Source organism: Leucopleurus acutus (assembly GCF_964270905.1).
Source record: "Leucopleurus acutus genome assembly, chromosome: 3".
Taxonomy (NCBI): Eukaryota; Metazoa; Chordata; class Mammalia; order Artiodactyla; family Delphinidae; genus Leucopleurus; species Leucopleurus acutus.
In genome coordinates this window covers 99,930,493-99,951,152 of record NC_139145.1, presented here as the reverse complement: position 1 = coordinate 99,951,152, position 20,660 = coordinate 99,930,493, and the positions used below count along the sequence as shown (strand labels likewise).

The 20,660-nt window shown below is 36.6% G+C and overlaps 1 protein-coding gene across 6 annotated transcripts in view; it reads right to left on the bottom strand.

Moving 5' to 3' along the window:
• Positions 1–20,660, bottom strand: part of MCTP1 (multiple C2 and transmembrane domain containing 1) — a gene marked incomplete at its 5' end in the record, with an annotated part of 535,475 nt that overhangs the window by 211,828 nt on the left and 302,987 nt on the right. For 3 of the 6 annotated variants that reach the window (XM_082836437.1, XM_082836438.1, XM_082836440.1), the window contains 2 exons: positions 4,114–4,244; positions 6,990–7,160. In XM_082836437.1, coding sequence (XP_082692563.1) covers positions 4,114–4,244; positions 6,990–7,160 — 302 coding nt within the window. Of the gene's footprint in view, positions 1–4,113; positions 4,245–6,989; positions 7,161–12,057; positions 12,136–17,999; positions 18,060–20,660 lie in introns of all 6 variants that reach the window. The other 3 variants (XM_082836435.1, XM_082836436.1, XM_082836439.1) reach the window with 3 other exon arrangements.

The following is a 20,660-nucleotide window of genomic DNA, read 5'->3' as shown; positions in this document are numbered from 1 at the left end:
TTTATGTCATAGAGTGTTCTGCCTATGTTTTCCTCTGAGAGTTTGATAGTTTCTGGCCTTACATTTAGGTCTTTAATCCATTCTGAGCTTATTTTTGTGTATGGTGTTAGGGAGTGATCTAATCTCATACTTTTACATGTACCTGTCCAGTTGTCCCAGCACCACTTATTGAAGAGGCTGTCCTTTCTCCACTGTACATTCTTGCCAACTTTATCAAAGATAAGGTGTCCATATGTGCGTGGGTTTATCTCTGGGCTTTCTATCCTGTTCCATTGATCTATCTTTCTGTTTATGTGCTATTTGTAATGAGGTGGATAGACCTAGAGTCTGTCATACAGAGTGAAGTAAGTCAGAAAGAGAAAGACAAATACCGTATGCTAACACATATATATGGAATTTAAGGAAAAAAAAATGTCATGAAGAACCTAGGGGTAAGACAGGAATAAAGACACAGACCTACTGGAGAACGGACTTGAGGATATGGGGAGGGGGAAGGGTGAACTGTGACAGGGCGAGAGGGAGGCATGGACATATATACACTAACAAACGTAAGGTAGATAGCTAGTGGGAAGCAGCCGCATGGCACAGGGGTATCGGCTCGGTGCTTTGTGACCGCCTGGAGGGGTGGGATGGGGAGGGTGGGAGGGAGGGAGATGCAAGAGGGAAGAGATGTGGGAACGTGTGTATATGTATAACTGATTCACTTTGTTATAGAGCAGAAACTAACACACCATTGTAAAGCAATTAGACCCCAATAAAGATGTTAAAAAGAAAAAAAGAAGATGTGGTACATATATACAATGGAATATTACTCAGCCATAAAAAGGAACAAAATTGGGTCATTTGTAGAGACGTGGATGGATCTGGAGGCTGTCATACAGAGTGAAGTAAGTCAGAAAGAGAAAAACAAATATGACATATTAACGCATATATGTGGTACCTAGAAAAATGGTACAGATGAACCGGTTTGCAGGGCAGAAATAGAGACACAGATGTAGAGAACAAACGTATGGACACCAAGGGGGGAAAGCGGTGGTGGGGGTGGGGATGGTGGTGTGATGAATTGGGCGATTGGGATTGACATGTATACACTGATGTGTATAAAATTGATGACTAATAAGAATGTGCTGTATAAAAAAGTAAATAAAATAAAATTCAAAAATTGGAAAAGAAAAGAATACAGAAGACCCTGATGACAGTTTTACTCCTGTTACTTTAATCTTAGAACTCAAATTTAATTAGAAGGTAACTATTCTCTTCTAAACTATTCTAGGACCAAGGGATTCTATTATAATCTGCATTATTTCCACTGTTACCACACAACCTTGACATAAACACATGCAACTCTCTTGCCCACCACTTAGATCTAATAATATATTGTTCTTCAGTGGCAGGATGTGTGTAATGTACAATTTAGTAAGTATAAAGTCAGATACCAAGAGTTTCTGCTGCTATCTGGCCATCAAGTAGCTTGGAAGTGATGATATTTGCCAGGGTCATTTCCTTTTTCTGCAACAGGCATCTTTGTTAAATTAGCAAAGTGTACAACAATTTTGTATTGTCCACTTTGCTTATCTCAAAATTCAACAATAAATCCCTTTACTGTGTAAAATGGTTTAAACTGATACTCAAAAGCTGTCCTAGGAGTCTTCTTGTCTACCTGTGCTCTTGTTTACTCCAAAACTTCTTGGCTCAAATTGCTTTCTTAGGCAATTATATTTGGCATAGGATCAAAAGTGAATGTTTTTTAGTGAGGCTGATGCCAGATAAGTTTTTATTATATTTAGAAAAAAAAGTAACTGGAAATAAATGTAAGTCATTCAAAATAAATGAGAGGTTTAGAAATCCCTATAATTCTTTAATGGTACTATTTGGACTCACCATCCAAGCCAGTTTTAATCCAACCAAGATACTGGGAAGCAGAGCACACAGATTTGCCCATCAAAGCAATGAGGGTGCTGGAGCCCAGGGTTTCTTGATCCTGCTTGCAAGGTTCTCCTGTGTAATAGCCACGGGCATAAAGAACTCATCCAACAGCCCAGGCAAAGCCCAAGCCAGAAACTATATGCAGGTGGTAAACACCTCTAACAGCTAAAAAAGTAAGAAGGGAGGATACACTTCCAACTAGATTACTAGTTTACTATGAAAGGATATAACTCAGGAATGGCTGGATGGAAGAAATGCACAGGGTAAGGTATGTGTAAGGGGTGTGGAGCTTCCATGCCCTCTCAGGGCACAGCACTCCCCCAGCACCTGCACATGTTCACCAACCCAGAAGCTCCAAAAATGGATTTCTTCTCTTTTTCCAAACTTCATAAACCTTCTCAGCTCCCCTAGTTGTCTAGAGCAATCACTATGATCTTCACACCAGCCATTTATCACTGTTCTCTCAAAATTCACCAAATATGGACAAACCCATAGAAACGAGATGAAGTAAGATAAACAAGTCCACCTCTCTGCCAAACATTTCTTAAAATAATTAGGCATGCCCTTGAAGAATCTGTAATATTATCAAGTGAGGAAAAGGGAAAGGCCAGTACAAAATGGGCTGAGAAATTTTCATAATTTCCAAATTTGGAGATGCTTTTCAAAGAAAGAAAAATACGTAAAAGGGTATCTGTCATTATGGGAAAAAAATGGAAAAAAGGATAAGAAGGACTTCATGTAATGTGGACCCAGAAGTACAAGAAGCCAGTACATTTCATCAATTACTTCATTATTTTACTATGATAAGCAAGTTTGGATACAAAGTAATGAGACTGAGGTAGCAAGTTACATATGACAGCCATTCTGATTTCCTTGTGGTCACCAAATAGAGCTAATGTTGCTATAAATTATGAAAATGAATTAATTATTCAAGGAATATCTAGAAAGCATCTACTTGAAAGTGCTCATAGCTTATTGAGGAAGATGGAAACAGACATATATATATACTAAAATGTATTCAATGTATTAACAGATCTATACTGATACTTAAGCCGGTGGTATATCCCAAAGAGAGCAAGGTAGAACTTTAAGAAAACTTTAAGAAAATAGTATTTTACTAGAGGGAAAAAATATGCAGTGAAAGCTTGTCCTCTGAAAAGGATTGAAATGTAATACAGCATTAGCTTGCAGTGGTGTTTTTCTCATTTCATTTTATAAGTAAAATATTAAAGGTTAACTGAAGCTGATCTGTGACCTCTCACTTTATAATACTATGAAGAAAACCATTGTTTAAAACATATTTCTTAGAATAACAAAAGCCAAAGAGACAAATATATTGGGTTGGATTCCTATTTTTGCTTTTTTAGTGTAAAATTCCCTTTATTATTATTAGTATGTATGCATTTCTTCAGGCTGTATGTTTAGAGACTTGGAAATCATGTCAACTATGATGAAGAAAGAATTTTCTAAACTAACAAATTCTTCTGTACACCATGCTTTATTTCAGTATTGGCAGGTTTCAATGTGTTTTGCTATAAAGACACATATGTAACTATTGAAAATATTAAAATAGGCTTTAAAGTTAGAAAACAATTCATATAATTCAAGCAATCATTCAAAATAACCTTGTCTCTGTGCAGAGATGTCATGTAAGCTTCAGAATACTCTTTTCTTCACCACATTATCAGATTAGCCTGGATCTGCCTCACTTACACACTTCCTTCACTGAAACTTGAACTCCTGGGAGATTTATGAACTCCTAGGAGATTATCAAGATTCTCTACCTTGCAGGGAGTTGCATGAAACAATGCATTTTGCGGTCACAATATGCTTTATGAAAAGTAATATTATCTCAGATCACTTTGCAGACTTTGAATATGTTCTTTGTTCCTTTTAAGTATCTTATATCAAATGAGATTCCTCTTTCTCAACTCCCGTAACTTTTATGCACAATGTTCCTGACATCTGGAGAAAATTTCTGGCTATCAAATTCAGATAGCCTGTCCATCAAGTGGTCAAAACTGCCACCTACTGGTCAGTCTTCAAATCTATTTTTCAGTTCACCCAAGCATTGCCTTACCATGATAAGATCCCTTGCTTCAAAACAGTAAAGATCAATTATAATACCAGACTTACAACAAAGCTCATCCTGTCTAGGGTGATCCAAAAATACCAAATTGCACAAACCTGCCAATAAAGTCATCCCTTTTCCCAGCGTCTCTGTCCCATGCAGTGATATCAATGATTCCGCCTCTTTCTTCATAGAGATGAAAATCAAATTGTTCTCTCCACTGAGGATTCAAAGTTTTTGGCATAATCTGGAAAACCAAAAAGTCATTACTATCTCCTCAATATCAGTCTTAAAAAATTTAACTTGAGATATAAATCAAACTTTATGTACTATTTAGAAAAGCATGTGAACTTCTAGAAATGATGGAAATAAGTCATTAGATCTCAGCATCTTTACTACTTGTTGTATGAGAGAACCCAAAAGAATGTGTCCTGAAAACCAACAGGCACCCTCTCATTATTTTGAGTAACAGATAACAGATATGAACTACATAGAAAACGCAAAGAGTCTGTAAGTGGAATAGCTCACTCAGATACTAGCATTTATTCTACATAACCAGTTAATACACAGATATAACTCGTAGTCTGTCATCTTATAATAAAGGAAGATGAGGATTCCCAGAGTTTTTTTTCCCTCATTTCCCACACACATAAGAATTGCGAGCTGAATAATGAAGAAAATGGACAATGAAGTTCTGTGGGGGAAAGAGGAAAAAAAAGTAATTTTGGGGTGGTCAGGCAAACTTTTACCTTAAAATTATAGCACTGATGTATCATCCCAATTTTATACATGGAGAAACTGAGACCTGAGGTTTAAGTGACCCACCTACAGTAACTAGGATTTAGTAGCTAGACTCTAACTCAAGTCTTTTATTAGAGCTTCAGATCTCTTTCCCCAAAGCACTATGCCAAAAATGTTTGTGAATTAATATGTTTGTGAATTAATATGAATATGTGTGTGTTGCATATATAAGAAAGATATCTTATCTGACGTGCAGTTTTGTAACTTCAAGTATTCAGATAAGACACCTGGTGGAATCAATGAATCAAGTGACTCATACTGATGTGTTTTAAAATTCCATTCACCATTGAGTTAGACCACATTCATATTTGTTTCCCTACTCTTTCTTTTTAGCAGGAGGGCCTGTAGCGGTCTTTTCTCTTTTTAATGTATGAGAGACAGATCTTCAGATGTAAAGACTTTGAAAGCAATGAAGTATGTTATGTGCAAAGGTAACGCAAATGAATCACAATTTTTAAAGTTCATAATCTGAAATTAATCAGCAATAGATCATGGAAAGAAAGAGCAAAGAGAGACACATGTCCATAGCTGGGTTTCATATTTCATACCTAAAGAGCAGAACTATAAAAATAAGTAATGTTTTAAGCCTATCAGAACAGGGAAATAATGTTAATTGATAAAAGACAAGATAGAAGTGGTCACAGGTACCTATTTTTGGGATCAATAGTTTCTTTAAAATGTTATTATTAAACCCATGGCAGAAAAAAAAAAGACAGCACCGGATGGATGGTATGACAATTCAAATGTCTCATAATTGGGTTCAGATGAACTCCTTCAGTATTTTGGAGAGTGGTCCGTCTTACTTATTTGGCCAAAAAAGAACTTAAGCTTTCAGTTTTCTTCTGTAGGATTCTCTTCCCTATATGATTTCCTATAGGTCAGAAGTGATGCCTTCCCCTTCGATGTGGGCACTTAAGAAGGTAACCAATCGGCCTGCTAAGAAATCACCTCTGTGATATTTCTAATACAAGATGGGTGTAATCAGTTGTCCCAAGCTGTCAATGAATACCAGCTATAGAAGCTGACCATTAAAGAGGCTGTATTTGGGCTTCCCTGGTGGCGCAGTGGTTGAGAGTCCGCCTGCCGATGGAGGGGACACAGGTTCGTGCCCCAGTCCGGGAAGATCCCACATTGCTGCGGAGCGGCTAGGCCTGTGAGCCACGGCCGCTGAGCCTGCGTGTTCGGAGCCTCTCCGCAATGGGAGAGGCCACAGCGGTGAGAGGCCCGTGTACCGCAAAAAAAAAAAAAAAAAAGAGGCTGTATTTGGATGCAACACAGATAAATGTAACTATCACTATATAACCATGACTACTGTGACCTTTACTAATTATTATTATCATTTCTGTTAATAATATGATAGTGATATGAATATTTAATATAATACGTTATTACTAATAATACAAGTGTTATTACATAATATACTTACTACTGCTGCTACTTTTCCTCTTCCTTCCGCTACTACCGTTTATTGAGTATTTATTATGGGCAAAGCAATATTCTAAGCCCTTTACATGCATGACACATAGTATTCAATCTTCTCAGTAACTTTATTAGGCAGGCATTATTTTAATTCTCATTCTCACAGATGGGGAAATGGGGGTATGGAGAGGCAAAGTAACTTGTTCCATGGCACACTGCTGTAGTGGCAGCAGGACCTTGGCCCTCTGTTTTCTAAGTAAATTTTTAAAACCTTGCAATCTGCACTGGTGCAACTCAGTTTGAAAAAATGGTTCAGAGTAATGCACAAAGATTTTTCATACATGTCAAATAGTGCTATTTGTAGTACTTGTACTAGTACTAGATGCAGTAGTAATAGTAGCCAACATTCTTTGAGCACTTTATGTGCCAGGCATTGACTTAGGTTTGCTCCAGCTTTTTTTTTTTTTTTTAAAGAGATTAGTATTATTCCTAGTATTAATTAATTAATTAATTAAATTATTCCTAGCATTCCTAGTATTATTCCATGTGATAGGTGAAGAAACTGAGACATAGAGAAATAGTTTACCAAAGGTCACATAGTACATAAAGTAAGAAATGCAATACAATTGTTAGCACTGTTGCCTGACATGATGTTGAAAAGTAGTTCTGTAAAGCATTAAAAAAGTGTCTAGTGTTTTCACGTCTCAGAGCATGGCTATTAACCAACCACTGCCTTCCAAGCACTGATGGGAACACAAAAGAGATAGGTCACCTTGCTCTTGTACTTCTGATGTCCAAGCCGGAACTTCACATAGGGGTCACTCAACCCATTTGAATCCATCGCCTTGAGGTCTCGCCCCTCAATCAATGTGATGCTGACTATACCTCTCCAAAGATGTGGTTTTCTGTGTACGTCTGACAGACGTAAACTTTGGGTCTGAAACTTGTGGCAAAGGAAAAAAGAATTAGATTACTGTGTTTTAAACCAAAATACCACATTTGGCGTTACTCTTTCATCTGTTACAGTTTTTCAAAAATAAAACATATGCAGTTACAATTTTTAAAAATAAAAACAATTAATAGATTATTAGTTATTTATTATACAATTATTGATAAATATGAAATTATTATCTCATATATTTAAGGTTGTTGTGTAAGAGAGGTGTGTGCTCAAAATAAAGTCTACTTCTTCAACTCTTAAAATTACATGTAGACATTTTAAGAATATCACAGAATATTTGCATATGTGTCAAATATGCCTGTCTAAATATGTATAAATAAATATAAATGTAAAAGGCCTCATCCACACTGTGATATGTAATTTTTAATTAGTAACAGTTCTTTTGCTGCTTCGAAGTTTTTATTATGAAAAATCATAATAAACACATCTAGCATTTGTCAGTAACAGTTTTTGAAAAATTTTTTTCGTGTTACAAGTGGATTTTACAGGCGGTTTTTAGTTCTAAGATTAGTTTTAAGTTCTAGTCAGACAATTTTAAAACTTCTTTATTGCCACAATAAGAGATAACTGAGTTTCAGCTCTCTAAAAAACTACTTAAGGTACCGCAGAACAGAGAAAAGTCAATATGCCCTCCCGAGATAGCTTGCTTATGCCTGAAACTTGCATCACAAATTTTAAAAATTACATATGTGATTTATATTGGCAGGTATGTTTCTGGATTTAGTTCTCTGGTATTTGAACATTTTCTTTAATAACTTTTAATTGCTCAATTCTAAGTCACAGTACTCAAGCCAGTGAACAAACTCAGAATTTTTAAAAATCAGCAAGTCTAAAAATGCCATATAATCTCTTGAACTAAATAGCATATAAAACAAGCCAGAGAAAGTAGCTAAAATGTTAAAGATCTTTTCAATCTGGATCCAGAACCAAGGAGTATTATAAAAATTGCTGGGGGTTTTTTTATGTTTTTTTTTTATGTTTTATGTTATGTTGTTTTATGTTTTATGTTTTTTTACATTTTCTTCACTTATAGTGATTTCATGAAGAAATTCAATGTTTCTCTCAACCTCAGAGTACTCCACTTCTAAATTATGGATTAGCTCTACTTTTGGCCTAATTCCTTCCACACTAAAGTGATAGTTTATTTTGTATAACTCCCCCTCCCACTTTGAATTCTTACTTTTTCCCCATACCATCATAATGGCATAGCCATTTTTTATTTATCATCAAAAGTCATGCGTTTCAGGATGCTTATTAGGAAAATGAAAACTATATTCTTCAAAAGATAATACTTTTAATATTTGAACATGTCCATGGAAATCTTTCTAAATCACATTGCATATTTCCCTGCCTTGGTGATCAGCAAATTTTAAACACCACTTCTTGGTGGCTCTGCCTTATTAATATCAATACAGGACTTTGTCTACACATCCCTCACCTCTGTGAGCCCAAGAGCAGTGTCACCTGTGCTCTGAAGAGAAGCCAAGGTTACATGCAGCACCTGTAACTTCCAAAGGACTCCACACCCCACTTCAGTGAAGCCCCTCTGCTCCCATCTGTTTTATATCAATACATTGGGTTTCCACATTGATTTTGTGTGAACCAAGGATTTCTCAGATTAAAATAATTGTTTAGAATTCATGGCACCAGATAATTTTCAAGTTTTTTTTTTTTTTTTTGGTTCTAAGATTTCATGCTACTTATTTTATATAATGCAGCAATCGATTTCAGTGCCTATCTATCTATCTGACTACTGCTGCTCTTGAGACTACAACAGCAGACTCTAGACAATCAGGTTCTCAACTATGCATCTGAAACTTTTGTTAAGGGGTATGAGTGGCAAAGAAGGAAAACAAATTTTTGGCAAGTAAGAAGAAATAATTATCTTAGCAAAGACTAAGGAGTTAAAAACTACCCATTTATATAGAGCTTTAGACTTTGAAAGTGCCTATATATACATTACATAATTTGGTTTCCACTAAAACCCTATGAGGTAGGAAGGCAAGTCCTGCTATTTCCATTTTACCGATGAGGAATTTGAGGCTCCAAGTGGCTGGGCTAATAAATGGTGGATATGGGACCAGAACCCAGTATTTCTGACCTTTATTCCGAGCTTCTTCCAAATTGGTCTTTAGGGCAGAGACTCTCCCCGAGGTTTCAAAGTAGTCATGAGTTAAGTACAATGTTGCTAAAGGGTACTTTTCTGTTAGGTGAGTTGCTTATATTTGAAATGACATTCGGTCTATGTTTTCCTATGTGACTAATACATGGCATCACCTTCCACTTCTCTGTCATACGAGCACATGTATTCATACTTACAACATTCCAGCTTGCAGATGGATATACTTAATGACATTTCCTACACACTCTAGCAGCCCAAGTCATACACTGCACTCATCAACCAACAGTTGGGTACAATCTAGGTTACACAGCAGCTTCGGTTAGCGATGCTGAGTTAGGTTCTTGAATGGTACCATGTCTGAAACCCTTACTTGCTCTCTCCTCCTCCCATTTTTCACAGGAGAACAAGAATTTTACTTTTAAGATGAGAAGGAGTGCTTTCCATGGGATCCTTCATGCTTTCACAGAAACAGAATGAACCTAATGGAGGCTTTACCTAGTGCCACTAGTTGTGACCAAATGCTTTTCTATAACCTGGAAGAACATTCCCAAAACGACTTGGGAAGCTAAGGGGTGGAGGGTGGAGGAGGGGAGAATATTTCTTAACAAAAACAGGGCTAGTGATTGTGGAATTTAAGGTGACCTGTATAAAAGGCTAAAAGGAAAACAAAGGTTGGGTTCTAAAAACATACTAACCAAATATTTTTTAAAGTGATTTTTTAAAAATTTATTTTTGTTAAAATGGTACTCTTCTAAAAAGAGACTTCTTAATTCAGCTGTGATTTGACCAGCTACATAGTCATGAAACGGATAAATATTTAGTTTGAGTGTGAAGAATAGGAACTTGAAATAAAATTATAAGGTAAAGGGCGAAGATATAAAACTTAGGCTATTGGGCTTCCCTCGTGGCGCAGTGGTTGAGATGCAGGGGACACGGGTTCGTGCCCCGGTCCGGGAAGATCCCACATGCCGCGGAGCGGCTGGGCCCGTGAGCCATGGCCGCTGAGCCTGCGCGTCCGGAGCCTGTGCTCCGCAACGGGAGAGGCCACAGCAGTGAGAGGCCCGCGTACCGAAAAAAACAAAACAAAACAAAACAAAAACTTAAGCTATCAACAGGAGAAAAGACAAGGGCTTAGCATAAATGTCTAGTTGCATCTTTCTAGCAATTTCTGACTATGTGACTTGGGCACATTGCCCCCTCTCTGGGTCTCAGTTTTCTCATCTACGGTTCCAGACAGTACACCAGGCCCCCATGTACTAAGAGCACTGCTCTGTGTGAGGGGGGTGGTCAGGGGGGGGTGGTGGGGGTCTGAATGGAAAAAAAGTATATTCCACAAACAGAGAAGATTTAATCCACTTAAGATAGCTAATACTAAACTTAGTTTTTAAATCAAAGTTTTGGGGAACTCATTGGGGAACAAGTAGAATTCCACAACTAGAACAAACAAACTTTGAAAAGCACTAGCGTTAATGCTCCCCAACATAGCTTCTGAGTAACTTGCTGTTCTGGTTAAAGTTTCCTTCCTCTGTACAGCAAAGTTCTCCAAGTATGGTCCACAGAGCAGTGGCATCAGTGTCACTCAGGAACTTGTTAGAAATTCAGATTCTTTAGCCCCATCCCAGACCAACGGAATCATCAGCTCTGGATGCAGGGCCCACTGCTCTGGTTTAACCAGCCCTCCCGGGAGGGGGGGTCTGATGCACACTCAAGTGTGAGACCACCACCCCCTGCCCCTGTTTTGAAAGTTCTAAGGTACATGCACACTGGTCTTCTCCTATGTTCTAATAACTAGTATTAATTACTATAATCGTAGACATCATCCACTCTCTGGCATGGGTACTATATATGCTAATTAAAGTCCCTCTTTAGTTCTGCTTCCTAATTTACTGATGAGAAAAGCACATTGGTCTGGATATTTGGAACATTTAAAGAGAGAAGTAGGAGGCCGTTGAAAAATTATGTGGTTTAATTTATTATTTCCTTTGTTAATGATTTTTCTAATAGGATGTATCTAAATAATTAACTGAATAATTGATAATCGGTCAACCAAAAATTACTTATTGAGCACCTAAAGGGCAAGGAGTGTTAAATACATCCAAGAAATCCCTCAATAAAATTAACATATTAACATATTACAGCTGGTACTTAGTCATCTAAGGTAATGTTTTCAACTATGTCCTTGTTGAAATAGGAGGGAAAGAAAAAAGGAGGGAAGAATAAAAAGGAAAAGCAACCCAGCTTCGAAGCAAAGAGCCAACTCCAAAAAGGAAAAAGTACTCTTTGAACTTTTAAAGCAGTAATTCCCCAGTCTTAACGGGCAATTTGTTGAAATCGCCAGGCCTGATCCTCCAGGATATGATTCAGTTCTTGTGGGCAGAGCTGCACGTGTTTCTCCAACATGTGCCCACGTGGTTCTCATGCACACTGAAGTTCAAGATCCACTCTCATAAGGAATATTCGTCCAAGTTCAGATTTAATAAAGAATATCAAGATATCAGGTAATAATACAAATTTCAAAGTCTCAGGTAATTAGTCACAGACATGTATCTTTAGTAAGATTTTAGAATTAGTGAGCTGGCATTTTAAACAGAATATTAGTTTATGCACATTATCCCTTGCAAACGAATTCAAGACTTCAATCCCTTTTCATATACATAAAAGATGTTAGGATATGGAATGGTTTTCAGGAAAGTGTCAGCCATGAGAGTTCACAGCTCACGTAAGCTCAGAAGACATAAACAAACTGGTTGAACTTACTTGTGCATTTTGGTAATGAGCATTCTGAAGCTCTGCTCTGCAGAAGCCCAGGACAGGAAAAGCAGTCCTGCCGCATGTCTGGATGGGAATGAATGATCAGAGCCGTATGGGAAATCTTTGGGCAACTATCAACACCTCATGTCCATCAGTTTAGCATCACTCTTTAAAAAATATTATTTGAAAAAAATATGTATTTGCTTCTCAAGTCACTGTCAGAAAATGTCTCCTAACACAGTGAAGACAAATGCCAATGCCACGATAGTTTCCAGCTCCTTCTTTAGTAACATAATGCTGCAGTGGTCAAGAAAATAAAGTACAGAGATTGTATGGTGATGGATCCAGCTTGAGTGGTTTCAGGGTTTTATTAGTAGGTGTAGCAGAGAAAAGAAACAGAGCAAGAGAAATCATGGAAAGAATCACTTTCTCAAGTCTGTTGCTCCAAAATTTCTGGAGACTGTTTCCAATGTCAAAAAAGTGGTAAGGCTCCAGAAGAATAAATGTTGCCTGGACAGGCAATAACGATAATCATGCTAACTGCATCCCACATGTGAATCTTTTGTAACTTTTAAAGAGATATTTCTAAAGTAACAGAGAAATTTTGCCCCACACGATACTTATCTTTGTTGCCTTTGCTACTAAAAAAATAAGCCTAAGTTCCCTTCATTATTAAGACCAAGAGCAGCAAGAGACGGATAAAAAAGATACAGATGAACAGGAAACAGTGGAAGGAAATTATCATGGTGGAGCTAAAAGTCTGTATTAAATGACTTGTAGAGCAGCTAGACAAAGTTTCCAAACAACAGAATTATGATGGGAATCATCAGCTTTACTGATATCAACAAGGAGGACTGAATTCGGCCAGTCTGAAAGATGGGTTAGATCGAACAAGGAAGTAAACATGTATTGAGCAGGTATTATGTGCTGGAGTTTTCATAATCCAGTGTTTCTCATGACAAGTGTTTTTAAGGTACAGAAACTGAGGCACAGAGAAGATAAATACCCTACTTAACGCCAAATGGCTAGAGATTGGCAAGTCTGAGATTTGAATCTGGAATTGCTGATAACTAACTGACGATTTTCCCCACTACATCTCAATTTGTGGACAGAGCCTATGAAGTTCAACCCCCAAAATGCATTTAATTTGTACAGGATTTGTTGAAATACTCTGACTTATGTTTAGATGAAATATATCCCTGGGTATAGGTTACTAAGAAAAGCTAATCAAGGGCTTAAAGGAAGAAAAAGTTTTCGAGTGGTAGTAACTCTAGCATATATTGTTAAGCAAAACATATGAGAGTTAACTGTACTCTATAACTGTAGTCTCATTAAAAAGGTGGTGAAGTTGTAGAATCTTTCATACAAATTAAGAACACTTCTATGTTCCAGTTCTCGTTAATAAAGTTTACTCATTGCATTCCTTAAAAACTGGATCACTAATGATAAATTCCTATTATTCTAGATCCTGATTAAAACAGAGAACAAAACCAAAAAAAGTCTGTTTAGACTTAACAGTGGCTAAAGGAACTTTCAGTCATACCAATCTTCTCCCTGTTGTGTGCAAATAATCCTTGGCTTTTGTTATCTTTTTTTTTTTTTTAAACCTGTGTACAACCTAATCCTTCTAAATGAGACCTAGACACTATGAAACGCGTGAAAGACATTGCTTGTGTCTTTACAATGGCTGTGTGTGGAGGCAGCCCTTTCCTCTATCTTCAGCACAGAGGTGCACATGCTTTTATTTAATCAAATGATCCACAGACACTACAAAGAAGAGATAATGACAGCCTGGAATGACTGTTTTGTGCTGCAAAGCTTGGAGCGTGGAGCAATTATTATTAGCTCAATCCCAGGCACAGGCATGTTCTATCTTTCCCTTTTCCTGCTGAGTTTATTCCAGTGAATTGCACCCGGATGATAAGTCCAACAAGTAGATTTGTTCTACAGTCCATCCATCCGCTCAAAGCAGAATTGCCTTTACAGAAATCCCTCCCAGTGCTTTGTCCAGCCTAGTTTGAAGTGTCTCGTCTAATAATAAGGCTTCGATCCCTTTTTTTCTTAGAAGATGATTCACTGGCACTATAATACTTAGAGAAATTCTCCAGGTTTTTATCTTTAAACCTTCTCTCCTATTTCTACTGCTTCTTGATACAATTTACATTGTCAGGAAGGTATTTATGTTTACTTCAGATGTTCTAACTACCCTCTCTAAACTTAACTGGCCAAACAAATGATCTTAAGCTTTCACTATATTTGCTCAAAATATATACTAATAGAAAAGCACCATATAACTTGTAACCCTGTTGGTTTGCTGAAGTAATCTATAGGTTTCTGCCAATGGTATGGTAAAGAAATAATGAGTCCTGTGTTTGACTTACAGAGACATTTTTCAAGACTTTAAATTAAAAGTTAATTTTTTTTTTTCCTGAGGGTCTTACTTTCACACCTATTGATAGAAATAATACCTGAACTTTTCTTGGGTGTATGTCATATACAGTTGAGTTGTTCAGAATGTAAACACTTCCGCAAAGGATCACATTCTTGTTTTACAAAGGCAATATCTCTTCTCCTTGGTCTGCAGGGTCTTCCTTTAACCATACTTCTGTCTGATCCTACCACAAGGTAGTGCTCTCACATAACTCTGGATTGTTCTCTATTCTATGCACTCCTTTTCACCCATTTCATATTACGATCCATTCTCCACTTTTTTGTATGAGGTATCTTGGCATAGCCCAGCCTTCTCCATTTAAACAATATTAAAATCTCTCTTTAATTCACTACAATGCTCTCATAAGATGGATTGCTCAATTAGCTCTCAGTCATCAGAATCTAAATGTCTAGTCAATGGAGATAACTGAGAAGGAACTTAAATATACTAAATATTTGAAAGAACTGCACTGAATTACCATCCTTTAATGGGAAGTTAAAAGTCTTTAATGAAATTCTGACTTAGAGTCATCCAACTGGCTTCACATATTTTTATTACTCTCATGAGAAACACGATAATTGCCATAACCACTGCTTAATGTTTTGTGTCCTAAGATACCATGTTTTGATAAATTATAAATGACATGCTTTTGGAAAAATTAGAATATCCCTTTATCACTTTTCTTTCCATTATTCTGCTCTCAATACAATTAAGATACAGCAAGTAGCACTGACATTCGTTGAGCAAGTTCTCAACAGGTTTAGTTTCACTCGGTGTAACTCAGGTACTGTCTCCTGGACACATGTATTAATCCTTAAAAATAAGCTGTTAAATTTTTCTTTCAAATCACATTCTGTTTAATTCACGAAGCACACATAGTCTCTTCATGTAAGATTTTATCTGAGCTGTTAGGTTTTCTGCATATCTGAAAATGTTATGGGAAACCTCTTTTCATATACATCTCCTCTAAAAGTTCATCAGAATACAAATATTGCTGGGGCAAAGGTCAATGAGGCTGGTTACCAGAGTGACCTTTGACTGTGAATATGAAAGATCACACTGGTCTAAAGCAGACTTGGTCACTGATTTGCTGATTTTGTAAAATGGAACCTAAAATACAGCAACATCACAGCCCTGAAACATATCTACTCATTGGTGGCTTAAGGAGCTGCGGAGGAGAGGGTCACATAACGCAATAAGAATTTGAAAGGCTGTCAATGAAGACTAACTAAGGGGCAGCTCTACTTATATATTGCATCTCTATTCATCAACCCCAAAAGGAACTCGAGTGCTTTAAGTCTTCACCAAAACATTTATTTCTATGACATTCAGAAAGAGAAATATTGGCCCTGATCATACCATTTAGGTACTCCAGGGCAATGGCATCACTTCTCTGGGCCTTAGTTTCCTCATTGGTAAAATAAATGACCCTGAAAGGTTCTGCTTTTATGACTCCATTTGTTTGTCACTCAATATTTGCTCAGAAGAAAGACAATAGACCACTGTACTTCAGATACAAAAAAAAGCTATCTTTTAAATGTGCATATTTGATATTCTAAAATAAGACAGTTGGGCTTCCCTGGTGGCGCAGTGGTTGAGAGTCTGCCTGCCGATGCAGGGGACACGGGCTCGTGCCCCAGTCTGGGAAGATCCCACATGCCACGGAGCGGCTAGGCCCGTGAGCCGTGGCCGCTGAGCCTGCACGTCCGGAGCCTGTACTCCGCAACGGGAGAGGCCACAGCAGTGAGAGGCCCGCGTACCGCAAAAAAACCAAACAAACAAAAAAACAAACAAACAAAAATAAATAAAATAAGACAGTTTAAGAGATTGAGAAAGGTTAATAAAGAATATTTAAGGATGGATACAACCAAATGGGAAGTACTGATAAGTGGAAGACTAATTTGGAAGTAGAAAGTGAAAAGAAGATGCTGAAAAAAATCGTTTGAAAAGAAAACCCTTGAAAAGTAGTGTTTATGGAGTTGGTCCTGGTGGCAAGTCTTCAAAATGATCATGCTGCATATTTGCCGCATGCAGAACAAACACAACACAGAACACCACTGAATTCTGCTTGGTTGGCATATGAATTCACAGTAATCGTGGGTCTTAAGAAAACAGAGAAAACAACTTTCCCAAAAGCCATTTTCCATTTAAAGTAATGGGACAATTCGAAAGCAGTCACTCTGTGTGTTCATGGATAACGCATGAACATATAAGAGGAAATATTATTTTACCAACGATACAGAATAACATCAGTGAAGGCAGCCATCAGTAGACTGAAAGGAAATGAAGAGGCTATAATAATTAAAATGAGCTCACACAAATACAAGACTGCAAAAAAAAAAAATGTGTGTGGAGGAGGCAGAAGATAAAGAGATGTGGGTTTACTTGCTCACTGGTCAAGTCGATGCATGACTTAATCTAGTACCTGCCAGTCTGCTTATGAGACACTGCAACAAATCTTAAAATTCTAAAAGGAGAAATGTAGTTTTCAGTCATGAGCAGTTTAAGAGCCAAGAAAAGAAAATGGCAGGGCTTCCCTGGTGGCGCAGTGGTTGAGAGTCCGCCTGCCGATGCAGGGGACACGGGTTCGCGTCCCGGTCTGGGAGGATCCCACATGCCGCGGAGCGGCTGGGCCCGTGAGCCATGGCCGCTGAGCCTGCGTGTCTGGAGCCTGTGCTCCGCAACGGGAGAGGCCACAGCAGTGAGAGGCCCGCGTACCGCAAAAAAAAAAAAAAAAAAGAAAATGGCAAAGTTCTATGAGTGTAGCATTTTCACTGCAGTATCTATTGCTAGGTAATCACGTGCCAAGTGTGAATATTCAAAGAAAGAGGGAAACTTTTGAAGGCAAAGCAGTGAGTGCATTAGTAAAAATGCATAAATCATTAGCAAAAAGGCATAAATCACGCCTTGCACAATGCAGAATTAAAGCAGAGGAAAAGGATGACAGAACTCATTATGTTTAAGTCATGAAAGCGTAAATAACATTAAATTGCAATGGCACTGAAAACAAGTTCTCTGTGGAATTTTCTTTTCTTTTTTTTTATTCAAAGCAAAAGCAGAGTTGCTGTTTTCTAATTCATAGGATTTTTTTTTCCAAAGAAAAAACACTATCTAGTACGTGTATAGTATAAGATCACCGTAATAGAAGTAAATTTTTCCCAGATAGATGGAACAGATTTTACAAGAAGGGAAAAAGAACCTTTATGGACCCTCTAGACAGTGCCATCATATTCCTGAAAGATCTGTGCGCCTCTAATTGTTAAGAATCTGGGATAAATTTGGGCCCACAAGGAACTGATTTCAAAGCAATATGTTAAATATATGAAGTTCTTAATTTTTACAAATGAAGAGTGAGTCACCTAAGTGACTTAGAATAAGAGTTAATAAAGAAGACAAATGAATACATCTCTCTGAGAACCTATTTTAAAAAGGGAATTTCTTAATTCACATTTAACTCTCAAAATAACTATTCAGAACCAAAAGTCAGGAACATTAATATAAAGGATTTAGACATTACCCTCCAAAAGAAAGACTTCACAGAGAAATAAGATCCAACCACTTCGTTTTCTGAGAGTTCCTAAAAATAAACAAATATTTAGCTAAATTTTGAGGTGTTTTGAGAATACTTGATTGGCTCAGCAAAATTAAGACAAGTGAAAACCCTAAAATTATATATGCTAAAGACATTTTGGATGTTTATAAACTGTAAGTTTTTTTCTTTTTCTGAATAAGGTTTTTTTATTTCAATTAAAGTTTGTCTTATTCATATCTGATACAATGGTAGTAAAGTTTAGAGAGGATTATTTCTGTAATTTTAAAAGAATATACTTACCTCTTTATTAGCTGTTGATTAATATATCTTAGTCTAACATTTTATTTTAAAAAGTAGAACTGCTTAAACATATTTTAAAATTCTGAAATAAACCAGATAATATCCATTCCTTTTAACAAAAAAATTTAATACCACAGACCTTCAGAGCATTTTTAAAGAATGATAACAGAAATCTTATTTATAAACATATATCTAGTCAAATTTGGCTTAATTCCTTACTAAAAACTTCCTAGTTTTATGATATAACATTTAATATATAAGATATAAATTCCTTAGTTAACCGAAGCTCCCCCAAAATAATGTTAAAAATAAACGAATACTAAGAAAAGGTGGCTATTTAGTTGGAAACAAAGCAATGGATTCATATTGGACATTTTATTACTTAATCCTCAGACTTTTATAAAGTGAAACCAATTTGCCTTTAGGAAATCAAAAGCACAGTTACTCACTTTTAAAGAGAACATCTAAATTACATGCATCTTTTAAACTTTCATGTTTTGCATCCTGTTTCTGGGTGTCAGTTATGGTAATATTATGGGAAACTGATGACAGTTATGAGAAAGCATCAGCCTTTGACACTGTGATGTAGAGGAAGCCGTTTTGTAATTTATTTGATTATTCCATGATTTTGTGTTAGCAACTAAGATGGTAGTGGTCCAGCACCTCGCATGATACTTAATTACGTGTCGTAGGTGCTCAATAAATATTTGATTGACTGTTAGTCACATGGAATTTCATTTGCTTAAGGATATATATTTCTTTCAAAGTGATCCTTCCAAAAATCATATCAGAAAATAATAACGAACTAAAGTACTTTAGGGTATGCAGCAATTTGAGTAATTTAAGTTTAGCCAGAATTATATCAGAGACCATCTATGCAATCTACCTGTGCTTTTTACATGAAATCTATTTCTTAATGAAACTAATTACATTTTCCTAAGTTACTTGTATACAGTTCGGTCAGGTAGCATACTAATGTCAGGGTCATCGGGAAAAAGTCTTGAGTTTAAGACACGATTTTACCATCACTACAGAGTTATAATTCATTTACCCTTACAGGTATGGTTCTCATCTGCCACACTTCGCACACTGTTGTATCAGTTTCTGAAAAGAAAATTCTAAAAAAATACACTTACATTTGGACGTGAGGGCACAAACCTTAGATGGAATGATTGCAATTCTTTTGATGCTATGCTACTGTTTAACTCAAAGAAACCTTATTCTAGCTTTTGGAAAAGATGCAGCTTTTCCTATTCTACTGCCAATTCTCTTCTTACCTTGAGTCCCAGTTCTCTTTTAATTAAGCAGCATGCTTAGCAAAATGTGGATAAATTTTAAAGTATCATATGGGAGAAATTATTTCTCGAAGTTCCTTACACAAATAATTTCCCCAGAGCCAATAACACAAATTATTTAGCTAACATTGAGTTTTTTCTCAATGTTTCTCGATTACAAAATGTGTTAAATCAATGTGAAAGTCTTGGCTCTAGACTTGACAGTTACAACAACTAAGACAACCATTTAGCATTTAAAAATATTGTTACTTCATTTAAAGTTTAGGTGGTCTAAGGTGATCTAATACTGAAATTGCACCAACTCCATACTCTCCATTCTTCCTCAGATGAACACCGAGGGCAATGATCTAATTATGTGATTAGTATGCAAAGAGCAAAATGAGATTGATGAATTGGCGGCGGGGAGGGGAGATTTTAATTATCAAGATTTAGAACTTACATTTCTCTGTTAAAATTTGAGAAACAAAAATACCAGTCACATTTGGATCCACTGAAGTCCCCAGGCTGTGCTTTTCATGCCATGTTTAACTACTTCTGTCATTATTAACTAAAATTTATATTTCATTTTACAACCCACATTGTCATGTAAATTTAGGTCTTTATTTCAAATGAAACAAGTTAATTTTCCTGTGGACCCTTTTGCCATTTATAGCTCTGATAAATATAAAATTCACAGCAAACTAGCCAAGGCCTTCTTTTCCCTAGAGTTTCTAATAATAACAATAACAGAAAACAATAATAATGAAACACCTGGAATTACGATAATGAGTTCTAAACAAAAGTGGTGATTTTAATATGGAGGGCAAGAAAAGCAGAATAAACTCTTCAAGAATCCCAGGGAAGACTTGTCCTAAATTATAATTATAGATATTTAGTTACACTTCAGTCTCCATAAAGACAAGAGGTTGGCAAGTGAGGGAAAGTGCCATTTTAAAAGTGCTAAAATTATAAAGTAACAACAAATGGAAACAGAATGAAAGCCAGAGGTATCAAGTTGATGAAGGAAAATAACTGAAGTTATTCTGAATGATGAATTGTTGAACTATTTCTG